This window comes from Chelonoidis abingdonii, chromosome 23, assembly GCF_003597395.2.
Source record: "Chelonoidis abingdonii isolate Lonesome George chromosome 23, CheloAbing_2.0, whole genome shotgun sequence".
Taxonomy (NCBI): Eukaryota; Metazoa; Chordata; order Testudines; family Testudinidae; genus Chelonoidis; species Chelonoidis abingdonii.
The window spans coordinates 11,902,498-11,919,051 of record NC_133791.1 but is presented as its reverse complement, the minus strand read 5'-3'; the positions used below and the strand labels follow the sequence as shown (position 1 = coordinate 11,919,051).

Here is a 16,554-nt window from a genome sequence, read left to right as displayed (position 1 = left end):
TTCTGTACCTCTGACATCACCATTTGCATCTCTGTATTCTCTGTCTAGTTTGTAGAATGCATGCTGGGATCTCTGGCTACTTTGTGGTGGATAAACAGAGCCTCTGAGGTCTCTGATGAGAGTGGTTGGACTGAGCCGCTTGTGAACTATACATGCGAGTGTGACTGGGATCTTTATTTTCTCACCTTTGCTATCAGGTGATCCCTCAACTCATTGCAAGAATCGATACCCCTCGGCCTTTAGTGGGGCGCCTTATTCACCAGCTCCTCACAGATATTGGAAGATATCACCCACAGGTAAGCTGTGGCCCTGAGGAAGGTTCTCGATAGATTCTTGGTCAAGCAAAGCTTTCTTATTGTATTAGATGTCTATAATGAAGGTGACTAGGGAGTGAAGGTGTGAGGGTCAGATGCTGGCACAGGTTTGGTTATAGTTTATATCAGACAAGCTTTTTTACTGCTACTTCTCCTGAACAGCTTTACTCATTTCCCTGAAAGATTTTTTCCCTCAGCCCCTTCACAGGAAAGATAGAAATGAGGGACAGATGAAACATGCAGCATTGAGACCAGACAGAATTTAAAGTCCTCTCTGTCTGTTGGGACACCTGATGGTGAAAATTGATTCCTTAAATTTAACTCCATTAAGTAATTGTTATTGGACAGTAGCTGCTAAAAGTCTAGCTGCATTTCCTACCTTGGTGTAGAGAATCTGCCTCAGCATGCTGGGGAGAAGAATTTTCTGTTCCTCTTATCAGTTTGGCACTAGTTCATCACCACTGGAATTACCCTGCTACCCTATCAGTGAAAATCCAAGCATTTCAGATAGTGGGACTTTCTGGTGGAAAAACAAATGTGTTAATCCTTCAGTTATCCATTTCAATAAGGGAGTTACTTTTTCAGCCACAAAATTCTTAGTAGACTAATATTGAAGCAGATTTGTCGCTTGGTTTCTACATGCTTGGACTTACTTTATTTTGTTTTAGTCTTGTTAGTCTCTTGATCTGTGCAGCCCCTGTTTATTACTGTGTGATTTCTGTCATAGGCTTTGATATACCCCTTGACTGTAGCCTCTAAATCCACCACAACTGCACGCCACAATGCTGCCAATAAGATCCTGAAAAACATGTGTGAGCACAGTAACACTCTGGTACAGCAGGCAATGATGGTGAGTGCTGTGTGTATGGGTGATAAAGAATCATTCCAGGGACCGATGCACCAGGCATATTAAGGTTTTTTGGTCTGTTCTTGTAGCAATATTCTCTCTCATTAAACCAAAGAAAAATGCTGGTTAGTTGATTCTGAGTATGATTAATTCATGGGGAAGGAATGATAGTGTTAGAGTACAGAGTCTCCAGGAGACTTTCTAGTGTGATGGGATCATAAACTTTAAATATTGGGATTGTGATGTTTGTCACAGATGAACCTGGGAGGTGAGGAGAATGGGGAAAGGGAATCATTGGCCCCATAAAGAGAAATGTTAATTTAATGAGAAAGGGAAACAGAACATTCCAAGTCTGACTTGTTTCTGGGGAAGGGTCGGTTTATCTTGATTGCTAAATTCTTGATGAATAACTGAAAGACAGGACTATATTACCAGGAAAACTTTGTGATTGCAAACATACTGGCAGGTGAGCAAATCGGTTTATAGTAGTCCAGTAGGATGCTCACAGGAGAAAGTTTATCAAGTAGACAATTGGGAAAAGTTTGTGTGGCATCCTGTAGCCACCAGCAGGGAGCAGGTGAAATCAAGGTGAAAGTAGTCTTGTACTTTTAAGCCTCTCTGTGTCCATGCGATTTTTCCCCCCCCATAGGAATGTATTATCTTCCCTATCCTAATCCAGGTGAGCGAAGAGCTGATCCGTGTAGCCATCCTCTGGCATGAGATGTGGCATGAAGGGCTGGAAGAGGCATCCCGTCTGTACTTTGGAGAGAGGAATGTGAAGGGAATGTTTGAGGTGCTGGAGCCTCTTCATGCTATGATGGAACGTGGGCCCCAGACCCTCAAGGAAACGTCTTTCAATCAGGTATCTGCTAGTAGTGTACAGTCTGAGCTTCCTGTCGCCCCAAAAAACAGAACACACTGCCTCAAAAACGTTCCCAGCACCTTTTATCAAGGTAGTAAAAAAGGCAATGGATTTTTTTATTATTGGATGGAGGGCTGCTGTGGGTGGTGCGTATATGTGTGTGTGTCTCTCTCTCTCTCTCTCTCTCTCTCTCTCTCTCCCTATAACTCTGGTTTTCCATTGTGGAAGCTCGACAGAGTGACTGCCCTCCTGTACAGTAAAGCCTACCTCCAAAGAGTCCCAATTCGAGGCCCCTGAGGGGAGTTTTGACAGTCTCACTGTTTGTTTGCATCCTTTCAATCAGATTTGAGGAGCATGTTGAGAATGAAGAGTGCTTCAGGGAGTGAACATGCTTCAAACCCAGTTCTAGACTCTAAAACAGAGGTGGGGGATTATTCCACCAATTGAGCTAAGGGTGAGGCTTTTGAGATAGTTTATACTAGCTTCAAGCATCACTTAGCCATGACACTTATTTCTGCATTCTTGATCTTTGGGGACTCTAATTCTACCTGGGCATAATCTGATTAAACAAATGGTACTTGGAGTCTAGTGTCTGACAGACATTATGGGGCCTTTGTAAAATATACCCACCAAAGCAGTCGATGAGAGTAAATGCTTCCTCCTTTGAAGTAACTTCCTCTGCCTCATGGTCACATAGCTTCATGGTTAGCATCAATGCTGTCACTAGTGCAGGTGATGGAGATGACTCCTCCCTAGTCAGCACAGAAGTTTATTTGACCTTGTGACTGTTGCTTTAGCCTCACAGCTACACCATTAAAGGGTATTTCTGCCTTTTCTGGTTTCTTTTGGGGGTGAAATCTGTGTGGGGCAGCTTTGTCTAATAGTGTCAACACAGCCAGAAATACCTGCTATCTAATCTTGGTTCTGCCACTGATTTGCCTTGTAACCTTGGGAACAGTTAGTGTTTGTACAGGATTTTGAAATGACATAAATGAAGCTCTTTGTAAGTGAGAACTATTTACTCCTCATTTGTTCCACTGTAGTAAGAGTTAATTTTTCTTCTTCCTCCCCAGGCATATGGCAGAGACTTAATGGAGGCTCAGGAATGGTGCAGGAAGTACATGAAATCGGGAAATGTCAAGGACCTCACCCAGGCTTGGGATCTCTATTACCATGTGTTCAGACGGATCTCTAAGCAGCTGCCTCAGGTGGGGGGAGAGGTACAGTTCTGGGTCTTACCGTGTAAGCTGTCAAAACCCATGTGTTTATGCAAAATACTCAACAAGGGCATTCCTGAAATACCTGTTGCTGGTTGCGGTGCTTTTTGCAAGTAACTGAAGTACTGAAGGTTGACTGAACTGTTCTATGCCCTCCATAACATCAACTTATTTTATATTTCAGTGGTATTAAATAGAGACATAGAAGTATATAAAACTCTGGTTTTGTTTGTTTGTTTCTTGCTGACAGCTCACGTCCTTAGAACTACAGTATGTGTCACCAAAACTCCTCATGTGCCGGGATTTGGAATTAGCGGTGCCAGGAACATATGATCCCAACCAGCCGATCATCCGCATTCAATCCATTGCACCATCACTGCAGGTCATCACATCCAAGCAGAGGCCCAGGAAATTGACATTAATGGGTGAGAAGTGCAAGCTGAGTTTAGCTCGGACTGTACACTTCTTCAGGAAAGTCTTCACTCTAGCCCCTTTAGAAAGCAGATTTTTCATTTTCTGTAAATGATTTTCAGGACAGGCCAGCTGCTCAGATTACCCTACTTTCCTATTCCTGGAAATATCAACATGTAGTCTCTCCCTAGCTCCTCATCAAGAAACAAGCATGGAACTGGAGGATAAGAGAAATACTTGTACAGAGTGTCTTGCATCCCAGAGTCCTTCAGCTGCATAGCTAAAGTAACACTGACCTGTAGCCATCTTTGGGATGGAGGCTGTCAGCCAACTGGCCCATGGCATGCTACGCAATAGTGGAAAGGAAGGGAAATTATATAATCAGCATAATATCTTTGATTTTATGTTCAGAACAAACAGGCTGTTGGATTTCTATGTTCTGTCTGAAAAAACATTTAGTAAAATGCATTGTATTCAACTCCTCTAACCCAGCAGAGTGAAAGGCTATATCGACTTTGACAGGAGTCAAATCCATGGCTGCAGGGAGTAATGTTATAAGGCTGATGTTTAGGCTACCAGTTTAGTTCCTTTGGCTACACAGTTTGGAAGAGCAAAAGGAACTAAAGGAAGAGGGATACGCAGACCATGAAAGCGGGTGGAGGTCTGGAGTAGGATTAGATTTTCAGTGTATATGAAGGGCCGAACACAGTGCCGGGGAGCTTGAGAGTGCGTGAGTGTGGAGAGAGATGCCAAAAGTGACAACACAATTCACAACTGCAAGAAAGCAGTAGAGCTTTTGTGCATTTTGTCATGTCAGTGTCCTGTTGTCTTATTTATCTTAGTATTGCATCTCCTTCTGAAGAGTGGAGTCTGTGAGATCTTTCTTTAATGAATACCAACCATTTATTCAAGAAATCAGGACTTGTTTTATTGCATTATTCCTTAACAAGTGAATTTCTTCTCTCAGAAGGAAGTTATTTATAAAATATATCTACTTAATGTTCTGAATCTTGCTGCCATTCTGTCCTATTTTATGTGATTCAGACTTCATCTGATTGTTCCTGTAAGATATTGCACTCTGCTCACCACGCCCCATATCTTCTCTTACAGGAAGCAACGGGCATGAGTTTGTATTCCTTCTGAAAGGCCATGAGGACCTTCGCCAGGATGAAAGAGTGATGCAGCTCTTTGGACTAGTCAACACTCTGCTGGCCAATGACCCGACATCTCTGCGTAAAAACCTCAGGTATTTGGAGCAAATATAGGATCTTCTAATGCATTAATGCTGATGCACTTAACGCCACTACACTTTCTGCTAGCTGATGAAGAAATAGAAAATCCAATAACACAGAACACAAAATGCCACATTTATGGAACTAATAGCTGGAGATAATGTATGTCAAAAGGAGGAGGGGGGGTTAGCTTTGTTTTTGTTTTACATAAACCCCTTTCGTTGGAGTTTCATCATCTTCAAGATTGCAATTCAAGGCATTTCTGTTATTGTCTCTGGAGCCTTAGAGCATTAATAACCTTGCTGGCTTACTAGAGTCCAGTGACTGTTTTGTTGAATTGTAATGTAGTTTATAATCCTACTTTGGGAGGTACATAATCTTGTGAAATGGTGGATTCTTGATAAGAAGATTTTAAAATAGCCACTGCATACTCACACTGGTGCTCATTTTAAGTAGCCACTGACTATATTTCTGCACCCTTGTGAGCACACATCAAGCAGAATGCCATCTGCAGTTAGTAGAATGTTGTGGGTCACTTACCCCAAAGCTTCAGAAAGTGAGCAGACAATGAGCTTAACATAAGCACCTTAAAATAATTCTTAAGAGTAAACAGTAGTACTCTATCAAGAAGGGTTCTCCAGTTAATTTGAAAAAAGACTAGTGATAAAGTAATGAATCGGATACATCACATTCCCCAGATTTAGGTGGTGGGCTGCTCTAGACGGATAGATTTTGAACATCATGAAAATACACCAATTCCTAATGTCCAGCAATTTGAGCTGTGATGTTTTTTTCCCCTTTCTCCCCCTAGCATCCAGAGATACGCCGTTATTCCACTGTCTACAAACTCTGGCCTGATTGGCTGGGTTCCCCACTGTGACACTCTGCACGCGCTCATCCGAGATTACAGGGAAAAGAAAAAGATCCTTCTCAATATCGAACATCGCATCATGCTGCGGGTAAAGGGCAAGACTGGCACACAATTAGCTGTTCTGTTAGATCTCTAATATCCCTCTGAGTAGTGAAAGCAATGGGACAGGCTCTCTTGTTCCCATTTATTTACCTGTCTTTTCATCCTTTTTTGTATTAAAGTTACTTTAATAACTGTGCAGTAATATAAAAAAAAAATGCAAGAATATTCCAAAGCACTCATAAATTAGTGATAGGCAGTGGAGCTATTCACCTCTCACTTGCCATGTTGATAGTGACCACAAGTTCTTACCATCTTACAGCTAAAATGAGGTTGGTAGAGATCAGTCTGGTTCCTAGCAGATGTGTCCATATCACGAAGAGTGGCACAGCGGCTGATATTTACTAGCATAAGCAGAGCCCAAAAATTTAATGAGCTATGAAAATTGCACATTGGTGGGGGAAGTATAGGGAAGCTTGTACTGCTGTTTCTGTCAGTAAACAGAGTGGGTATCATAACCCAAAAGACTAAATCTTACTACAGAACTAAAATTCTCTCTCAGCTCTTTTTTAAACAATAAAAGTAGCTGTTGGAATGTTTGTGGCCATACTGTGGGGTATTGCATTTCAGATCAGTTCTTTTGGCTGAGTTTGCTGAAAATAAATTTGGTTTGTGCTGCAGAGCAATTAATTTAATTGTTTTCTCATAGTTTTCCTCTGTAAACTAGTAGAGATTGACACATTCCTCGTATTGCAGCTGTTTCAGAATTGTTATGAAAAATTTAGTGGCTGTTGAACGACATTTCTCTATTTCAGATGGCTCCAGACTACGACCACTTGACTTTGATGCAGAAAGTGGAGGTGTTTGAACATGCTGTCAATAATACTGCCGGTGATGATCTTGCCAAACTGCTGTGGCTAAAAAGTCCCAGCTCCGAGGTACGATCACCTTCAGTCTCAACTAATGACTCTTGCAGATAGCTAAATATGGTGCCTTCTCTGTGAACAGGGTGTTCACCGCATGTAAATGCATGTCTGTGTTTATAGGTACACAACTGAATGAAGATTATTCCCTTGATCCCCAAGAGCTGCATATGATGTATTTTGTATATGATGATAAAGAATTCATGGATGAAAAACTTAAGATTTAATTTACTGTTAGAGAAATTAAAATGGTGTTATGTAAACTGAATTAGCATAATTAACCTGCTTCAGTGCCTGTGCCTTGTATGCATTTTCTGAATTTGTTTGAGGTACACCCAGTTTAAACAGAACTGTTTCCTTTCATCTCTTATGTTTCAGGTGTGGTTTGACAGAAGAACTAATTACACCCGCTCACTAGCTGTGATGTCAATGGTTGGGTACATTTTGGGCCTTGGGGACAGGTAAGTGAAATTGGAATAGTTTTTTTGAAATAAGTGCAGCTAACGAGAATTTATAGATTCCATTCTGAAATAGTTCTCATGCTCCCATCAGCTCATTCCCTGGATATTCTGTTGTGATAACTACTTTCATCTTGGCTATTCCAAACTCCAAATGATATCATGTTTCAGGGCCTGCCACTACTCCAGTTAATGTCAGTGCTCCAGGATCAGGCCCTAGGGTTTGTATGTCTCTTGATTGCACGACATGAGCGTCTTCTCTTACAAGAGGCAGTGCGGTTGAGAGGAATAAGCGCAAAACTAAGGAGCTAAGAGTTCTAATTCCAGACCTGCCACTCACTCACTGAGTGGCCTTCAATAAATCACTTAACCTGGTACCCCATCTGGCAGAAAGAGGTAACTTCCCAGTGTTGTTACTCTGGGAGGATAAATGACTGTTTGTGCAGTGCTTGGTAGATAGAGAGCGTTCATACTGACAGCACTCAATATTTCCTTTTTAAAGAGGTAACCTAAGTATATCTTGTATCACAACTGCTACAGGAAGTGCAGCTCACTGCTGCCATCACAACTTTGACACAGCATCATCAGTCTCTTTCACTTGGGGCATCTTATCTGGATAAAAAACAGGAGCTTGATATTAATGGGTTTTTAGTGAGGTCTTTAATACAGTTTCCTTTATATCACTTAATTCTGATTTTCTTGTCCATAAATATTACCTAGGAAGTATATGATTAAATATGTAGATAATATTTAAAACATACATTATTTTCCTCATACTAATCTGTTGTTCAAATGCATATTGGTATGTCACTTAAATATGTATGTCAATGGAAGACTACAATGAACCAGTCAAAGATGATCTAAACTTTGGATTTAGTATGTGGATTACTAGGCCCTAATAACTCCTTTGAAAATCCATCTGAAAACCAGTATTTTTATACTAGAGGTCTGTAACATAACAACTAAACCTTTCTGCAACATTTTTGTAATAAAATCATTTGCTTTTGAGCTTAGAACTTTTGATAATTAAGTTATAAGCCTGTGAAACTTCGGGGCTAAAATAAAAACTGAAATACAACAGCATGAAAGACAGTACTGTATCATCCAGCATCTTTTTAGTCTGACTACCTCTGATAACAGCCCGATTTCCTCTCTTTACTTGCAATATGCTTGGTAAATTTCCCTATGCTGTAAAAATATAAAGTCATTATAGAATTAGTGGAATATCAACCCTAAATATAAAAGGAATATAACACAAAATGGTCATATCCAGAAATATAGTGATGCATCTGGTCTAATAGGACATTTATCTTCAAAAACAAGAGGATTTCTGATAACTCCTGAGTTGTAATTACAGAATCTAATCACACCATGAGGGAAGTGCTTCAGGAAAGCTATTTATCATGAGATAGCTTCCTGATCAGAGGTCTCCAATCATTGGCTGCCTTCTGACTTGCAAAGATCAATGTCATCCTAGACCCAAAGCCATGATTTACTTTTTGATACATTTTTCTATAACTCTCTAATGATCTGTCACTCTGGCTTCTCTCCTGTTCCTTCCACAAAGACACCCTTCCAACCTGATGCTAGACAGGCTGAGTGGAAAGATCCTGCATATTGACTTTGGGGACTGTTTTGAGGTGAGCTTTTGTACCAAAAATGTGTTGTTTTTTTAAAAAAGTGTTTATTTTCATATTTCAGAAAGACCCTGTTATCTAGTATAGCAAAGACAGAACTAGGATCCAGGAACTCCTGAGTTCTTATTTTAGCTCTAACACTGACTTGCAGTGTGGTCTTGTGGCACATCACTTAACTACTCTGTGCCTCACTTTACCTGTCAGTAGAATGGAGAGAATGCACACCTACCTCACCGCAATGTTGAGATTAGTTATATAATTGTTTTACAAACATTGAGTGCTAAGTATCAGTAGTGGTTTTCACATAAATCCTTACACCAATTTGTGATTGAAATATGGAGTACACTACTCTGTACCAACAGCACGGGCACAGACTCTTAGTTTGATTCTTATGTTCTTTATCTAGTCATGTTTACAGCTTCGCTCCAAAAAAATTCCAATAACTAGGGTATCATAGAAAAGTAGGGCTGGAAGAGACCTTGAGAAGTCATCTAGTCCAGCTCTCTGCACAGAGACAGGATCAAATAAACCTAGACCATACCTGATAGGTATTTGTCCAACCTGTTCTTAGAAACCTCCAAAGATTGGGATTCCACAACCTCCCTTGGAAGCCTATTCTAGCACTAACTATCCTTGCGGCTAGAAAGTTTTTCCTAATAGCTAACCTGAATCTCCTTGCTGGCAGATTAAGCCCATTAACTTCTTGTCCTACCTTCAGATGATACGGAGAACAATCGATCACAGTCATCTTTATAACAACCCTTCACATATTTGAAGACTGTTATCAGGTCCCTCTCAGTTGCCTTTTCTCAAGACTAAACATAGCCAGTTTTTTAACCTTTTCTCATAGGTCAGGCTTTCTAAACCTTTTATCGTTTTGGTTCCTCTGCACACATTTCTTTCCTTTTTATAACCACAACATTCAGAGTTCTAGCAGGCAAGCCAGGCCCTTACTTATTAACAAACTGCTTTCTCAAGGAATATCTGCAAAGTTAGTGTATTAGTTAACTGATTCTTTTCTATTGTGTATTCAGGTTGCAATGACAAGAGAGAAGTTCCCTGAGAAAATTCCATTTAGACTTACAAGGATGTTGACAAATGCTATGGAGGTAGGTGGGAGTTAGCAGCCACCATTCTAATAGGACAGAAAGGGGACTGTTCCTAAGACGGTGTCAGCAGTTCCCCAGCTATCCATGTGTGTTCTACTGTAGTTGACTCTCTCCAGTTCCATAAGGAGCCGAGGTGCTAATATTTCAGCTGCATTTTCCTTTAAATAAATTTCCCGTGTGACCTTTACGATATGAAAACAACTCTTCATTGATTAAAAGGAAACACAGTCCTGCAATTTCCCAGGCCTCTCCATATTTCCTCATCCCAAATATTGGCCATGAACCAAACACAGGCCAGTAGCACAGGGCTTCAAGATGAGTGTCACCTGGACCTCATTTCCATGTCACCAGTGGGCAGTAAATCAGAATAATGGAGCCTCTTAAACTAGTAATGAACCTATAGTTTCTTTTAATAAATAGAACATGGTGTAAAGGGATTCTGGTCAAGACACAGGCATGTCCTGCCATGGGAATGATTAGGGCTGGTGTCAGAAGGTAAAAGGAGCACCATCGTTGAGTCAGTTCTTTCTGTCCTGAAGGTGACTGGCCTAGATGGTAACTACAGAATCACCTGTCACACCGTGATGGAAGTCCTGCGAGAACATAAAGACAGTGTCATGGCTGTGCTAGAGGCCTTTGTCTATGACCCCTTACTGAACTGGAGGCTGATGGACAGTAAGTTATTTGGGGAAACAGTCAGAGCAGGGGAGAGAAGTAAATCAGAGTAAACTGTATAAATGTAAGACATTCAGTAGCACAAAATCAAATGTCTTCAAACTCAGGCCTTGGTGGTTTAAATCTGCAGTCTGTGCACAGACACTAAGGTTAACAAGACTGTGTTCAAGAGTCCTAAAATAAAGAAACACAGAGATGAAATCCCATTTGCCCTTAAAGGGAGAGTTGAAACTAAATTAAAAACAAAATTACTGGAGTGCTTTTGAATGATTTGTCAACATCTTTATTTTGAAAAGCCCCCCCTACACACACATTATCTGCAGTTGTTAGTTTGCCTGAAGCAAAAGGACACGTAACCTTATGTCATTCAGAGGAAGTCTGATTCAGTTTGAGAAGCTGGTATTTCCAAAGTCTGTAGTTCAAAGATAAAAACACTTAAGCATTTTATTTTCTTTGCAGCAAATACAAAAGGCAATAAACGATCACGAACAAGGACAGACTCCTATTCAGCTAGTCAGTCAGTAGGTGTGTATCATGTTTTATTGTATTTCATTTAATTCATTTGGGTCATTTTTAATTGGAGCATAATTTTGAAAAATATTTTTCTAGCCGTTTTTTTTTTTTTTCTTCAAAAGCACAATGGAAAAAGCACTTACTGAAACTAGGTTTCAAGGCACCAAGTATCTGGTTTTGACTGGTGCCTGTTAATCTCATAATTACATATATATAATCAACTGCTGAGCTACTTCAGCTTGAATAGCAGCCACTGCTTTGTAGTTATATTCACATTGTAATGTGGCATCAGGATTTTTGTGGAGTTCCTAAAAGTTAGTGCAACCCACAGAGTAATTATGACCTGTGATATGTACTGTACTTGCTCGGTTTTGCATAGTAATGCTGCTGTAAGCTCAGTAAAGTTTCACATAGTAACATAGTGGTAAATATGTCACACAAAATCCTAGCAGCTGGTTGCTAATGGACTTGTAGGAGAAATGTCAAAGGAAAGCATTTACTATAATGTTTAATAGTAGGGTTTCAATAACTTCACTTACTTGACTACTATTTTAAGTTAATTGTGCGTCTTATTTAAATATCTTTTAACTAGCAAAATGTATTGAAGGGTCCTTTAAGGTTAACTGCGGTTTTCAGCACATAACATAAAAAGAATCTTTCAATCCTGAGTTAGAATCCCTTTAATCAGAGCAATGGGGGCATTCAGCAAACTTAGCCACAATTCAGCAAGCTTCTCAAAAACAAGTCAGTCAATCCAAGTCACCAGTAAGACTGCGGGGGAGGGAGGGTTATTGGTAAATGCTATATAGAATATGATATTCTGAGCCTCATGCAATACTGAAATACATTGGCCAGTTTAGTGCTCCATTTCCCTATGGGTCAGTTTTAATGACAACATAAAAATTTTAGCATAGTCCTAAAAAGGCATTTTGCTCAAGATGTTCTATTTAATCTCATGATGCTCCTAGTTCTCATTCAAACACACACACACAAACAAGTGCTTTAAATAAATTCACTTGCACGTTGGGAATTGAAGAATTTATTTTCTGTAATCTTAGATGCTGTCGGAGAATTTCTTTCTTTTGTACAGTGTAGACCAGCTGAAGTGCTGTTTTCTGCAACTGTAGCAGTGACCAGGCATAACAAAAAAGTTTAAATGTTCAGTTGCCCATCACATAATTTCATGGTGGTAAAAACTGCATGTAAACCAGAAGCTTTACACAACATACTTGAGCTTGAGTGTAAGGTTTTTTTGAGCTACAAACTGAACCTTAAAAAATGTTACTTTATCTGCCTTTGGGCTTCATATCTATACTGCCGTAATTTCCTTTAAAATCAAAGGTTTTACACTGTTCAAAGTGCTGTGCAGGAGAATCTCCTGAAAAGCCACCAAATGCCAATCTTCTTTGTATTTGATGACTGTACTGATGTTCTCTCCTCTCTCATTAGAAATGTTGGATAATGTGGAGCTGGGTGAGACAGCCCATAAGAAAACTGGGACCACAGTGCCTGAATCCATCCATTCCTTCAGTAAGTTCCTGTGCAAACATAATACATTTTACATTATGGGCAACTAGCTCATAAATCAGCACGCTGTACAGATGACGCTAGCCAGGGTGGGGCAAAAAGGGGTTCTCTGTGAGCATAGATAAGAACTTGTAACTGTCTGCTCTTTTCTAATTAAACCCAGCAGCTTACAGTGGTGTGTGTGTCAACTATTCATGGCAAAAAAAGTAACTGCATCACAAATTGTTTTGATCATTGTTGTCCAAATAAAGTCTAAACATTGTTTTCACTTCTGTCTTCTAGTAGGGGATGGGTTAGTGAAGCCAGAGGCTCTCAATAAGAAGGCTATTCAAATTATTAACAGGGTTCGAGATAAACTCACTGGTAAGTGTATACTGCTCTAAAATAAAATATCATAAAAGTAATACAGACATTACAATTATGTTCAGATTTAAGTGCTTGCCTGGCACTATCATATTTCAGTTTTGTGCTAGTTCTTCATCAATTTTAGTTCAGATTATTCTGTTTCTTAATTGGGCAGAGCCATTTAATATATTTGGGCTTTGTTATTTGTATTCTGGAAAACAATCTTGTTTGGAAAATGTAGAGGTAATTTTAGTTAATGTGTATCAGATCTGACCAGTTCATCTTTTAGGTGATGATTCTAAATCAAATCTCCAGCAACCGGCTTTCCTTTTACTGGCTTTGCAACTGGAAAAATTTAGATGTGACATTTTAGACTTTTAATTATATATATAAGAACCACTAGAATTAGGTACTTAATGTAGCTAGGCAGTGGATTCCTTCTACCAGGAATTTTTAATAAGTACATTACTTTTGTCTGTTGTTTGAAGGAGAGGGTGGGGATAGAGAAAACTCTGAGGGGTCATCGAAAACACTTGTGTTCCAAAGGATTCAAAATAGACTCAATGTGGCTTTTGAGGTTTTGTCTTTGAACAGTTCTCTGCCAAACATATATTATAAGAGGAGAGAAAGTCATCTTCACATTGCTCCACAACTTGCCAACCAAACCAAGCTATGTAATTTGGCTTACTGCTTTCCTTAATGTTTCTTTCACTTTAATTGTAAAGGTCGAGACTTCTCTCATGATGAAACTCTGGATGTACCCACACAAGTAGAATTGCTTATTAAGCAAGCTACTTCCCATGAGAATCTCTGCCAGTGCTACATTGGATGGTGAGTTTGTCTTTAAACTAGCCTTCCAAATGGAGAACAATCAAGTAAAATACCATTACTCTTATCTCAGTAATCATGCTGAGGATGGCTGAGTAGACATTGTGTCTAAGCTTGTAAATTTTTGTGACCATTTTGTTAGATTACCTTAGGCACTGCCCTATAAGCAAGCAATCTGTTATACATAGAAAAGGGGATTATTTAAATCAACTCAGAGGTTTTACGCATTTGAAATAAGATGTTCCAATTGTATGTATATCACCAACTGCTAGTTATGGTAGGGAAATTACATACTCTAATGTCATCAAGTACACTTTTATAACGCCTTCATCTTTCTAAGGTTTCTTAACTGTAGTTGTATTCGAGGAACCAGGATTTGGGGGGTTTCAGACATTAGGAGTGTTGATCAAGAAGTAGGCTCGGGCATGGGTCTTTCCCATCCTCAGTGTCCTTGTAATTATGGAAAGGCTTCTGGACATTAGGAGACCTCAGTCCTTCTTACCCATTGCTTCATAAAAACAGACTATGTTAAGATTGCACTATTAAAGTATTGTTTTTGCCATCTTTAGGTGTCCTTTTTGGTAACAGAAGATTCCACAGTATCCACAGCCTTTATTGGAGCCTTTGCGCTCCAGATATATTCTTCTACAAACTGAAATCTTGGACTGAAATACAGCCTGTCAAATATTTTGAAATGTAAATTAAGAGTTATTGTGTATTAAAAATTGGTTTAAGCCAATTCATAGCTGCTGTTGAAAAACACGAGTTGTCTGAAACTAAGACTTGATTTGGGTTTCCAGAACAATGAAGACTGACCAAGCCACAAATATATGGTTCACTTGGTCTTTGGGGAACTGGTGGCCCATTACAAATAACAAAATACGGGTTTTGACTTAACTTACAATGTAACTATACTAAAATATTTGCAGATGAATCATTGCCCTCGTCAGTTCTGTTGGTGTGGCTGCAGTGAACTCAGTGCTCTCATGCAACAATCCTCATTTAAGTGTGGGGACAGAGTTGGAGGGTAGAGAGCAAGAGGAAAGAAGCAGAGTTTTTCTGTCTGTATTACCCCATTATCTCACCTATCCCAAAACTCTGTACACTCACCCAAAATCAGAGGGAGGGATTGTAGTTGAAAGGTTTGTATCTGACCCCAGTGGTGATGTAACGAGCACATTTCAGATTAGATGTGGATATAGGGGTAGATCCAGGATTGAAGACTCTAAGCCAGTCAAAGCAGGGTGGCTCAAAGAGGGTTGATCTATGGCAAGGAGGATGCAAGGTAAACTCAGAATACCACTTGGGGGCTTCCCACACTGGCAGACTAAAGAGCAGTATTGGGAAATTAGGGAAAACTGAGTACTCAGCACAAAAAGCAGAAGGGAGGAGAACTGAGCATACCTGGAAATGGAGAGTAATGGATATTAAACATGAGGGTGAAGGTAAATAAAGCTATGATTTATTAATAAAACAAAATGCACAAAATACAAAGTGTAGCCATGTTTAGATGCCATGTTGTATTTGAATATTTTTGTGCCAATAAATTACACGAAAATGTAAAAAGATTTTGACTGGATTCATATTTATTCCAAAGCACTCCTTATGGAGAGCAGAATTGAGGCACAGCAGCATTACAGTAGCACAGCAGAACTATGGGTCGGGACCCCAGAGTGGGTCACAAACCCTTTTTAATGGGGTTGCCAGGGCGGGTGTTAAGACTTGCTGGGACCAAACCCCGAGACTCACTGCCCGGGGCCAGAGCCTAAGGACTTCAGCCCTGGGTGGTAGGGCTCAGATTACAGGCATCCTATCTGGGGCTGAAGCCCTTGGGCTTCATCTTTGGCCTACCCACCTGAGCAGCGGGGCTCAGGCTGTGGGGTTGTGTAGTAACTTTCATTGTCCGAAGGGGGTCACAGTGCAATGAAGTTTAAGAACCCCTGGCAGAAACCCTCAGAAGGCACAAACACTGTTGGTAGTGGATTGGGTATCTCTAAGACACTTTGTTGTTGTTGTTATGGGTTTGACTGTCTTCTATACCAGTCCAGATGGTTGGCTGTAGCTCCTTCATGACAGCAGGTGGAGAAAAACAGTCAAAATTGAGTACCTGTATCAAAGGAATTTGCCTGTTTATAAATCTTTTTGTTTTAGTTTCCAGCAATTGCAACTATATCCTTAAGTGGGCTGCAATTGGGTTAGAACATGAACTTTCTTTATTCCAGATTTTTGGGCATTTTTCTTCTCTTAGCACAAGAAACTGATTCTGTGAGACTGAAGAAATATAATTTTAATCTGATTGCTGTGCTGTGTATTTGGAGGGATGATGGTTTAGAAGATGTTTCTTCCTGGCAAATTATTTATTTGTATTGATATAGATTCAAAGATGTTTAGGTTAGAAGGGCCCGTTATAACATAGGCCACAGAAACATACAGGAAATTCAAAGTGTCTGGGACAGGGGAAAAAGTTTTCCCTGTTTTTGATTTTGATTATTTCTGCTTTGAAATAATCAGCTCCTCAAGACTGTATGCTGGAGGAGGAATGTCATCCGTAACACCTTGAGCTGTAGTCTCCATCTGCTGGCAGACTGAAATGTATGCCACAAATCTCTGAACTGGTGTAGAAAAAACTCCAAAAACCAAAGCCAGCTAACAAATGTGCCCTGTTATCTCAGGCTGTTGTCTAGTCAAGATTAGACGAGAGACGTTCCCAGGAAATGTCCATTTACAAAAGTGGCTGAATCAAACA

The 16,554-nt window shown here is 39.9% G+C and overlaps 1 protein-coding gene across 4 annotated transcripts in view; it reads left to right on the top strand.

The window, feature by feature from the left end:
• The window catches only part of MTOR (mechanistic target of rapamycin kinase), a 101,399-nt gene extending 86,025 nt beyond the window's left edge, over nt 1-15,374 (top strand). For 2 of the 4 annotated variants that reach the window (XM_075060358.1, XM_075060359.1), the window contains 17 exons: nt 198-296; nt 1,042-1,164; nt 1,841-2,023; nt 3,097-3,231; nt 3,491-3,665; nt 4,762-4,897; nt 5,695-5,842; nt 6,609-6,731; nt 7,095-7,177; nt 8,742-8,814; nt 9,846-9,920; nt 10,460-10,595; nt 11,055-11,120; nt 12,558-12,638; nt 12,918-12,998; nt 13,706-13,811; nt 14,378-15,374. In XM_075060358.1, coding sequence (XP_074916459.1) covers nt 198-296; nt 1,042-1,164; nt 1,841-2,023; nt 3,097-3,231; nt 3,491-3,665; nt 4,762-4,897; nt 5,695-5,842; nt 6,609-6,731; nt 7,095-7,177; nt 8,742-8,814; nt 9,846-9,920; nt 10,460-10,595; nt 11,055-11,120; nt 12,558-12,638; nt 12,918-12,998; nt 13,706-13,811; nt 14,378-14,393 — 1,839 coding nt within the window. In that variant the 3' untranslated portion in view covers nt 14,394-15,374. Of the gene's footprint in view, nt 1-197; nt 297-1,041; nt 1,165-1,840; nt 2,024-3,096; nt 3,244-3,490; nt 3,666-4,761; nt 4,898-5,694; nt 5,843-6,608; nt 6,732-7,094; nt 7,178-8,741; nt 8,815-9,845; nt 9,921-10,459; nt 10,596-11,054; nt 11,121-12,557; nt 12,639-12,917; nt 12,999-13,705; nt 13,812-14,377 lie in introns of all 4 variants that reach the window. The other 2 variants (XM_032775433.2, XM_032775432.2) reach the window with 1 other exon arrangement.
• Nucleotides 15,375-16,554: the final 1,180 nt, after the last annotated feature.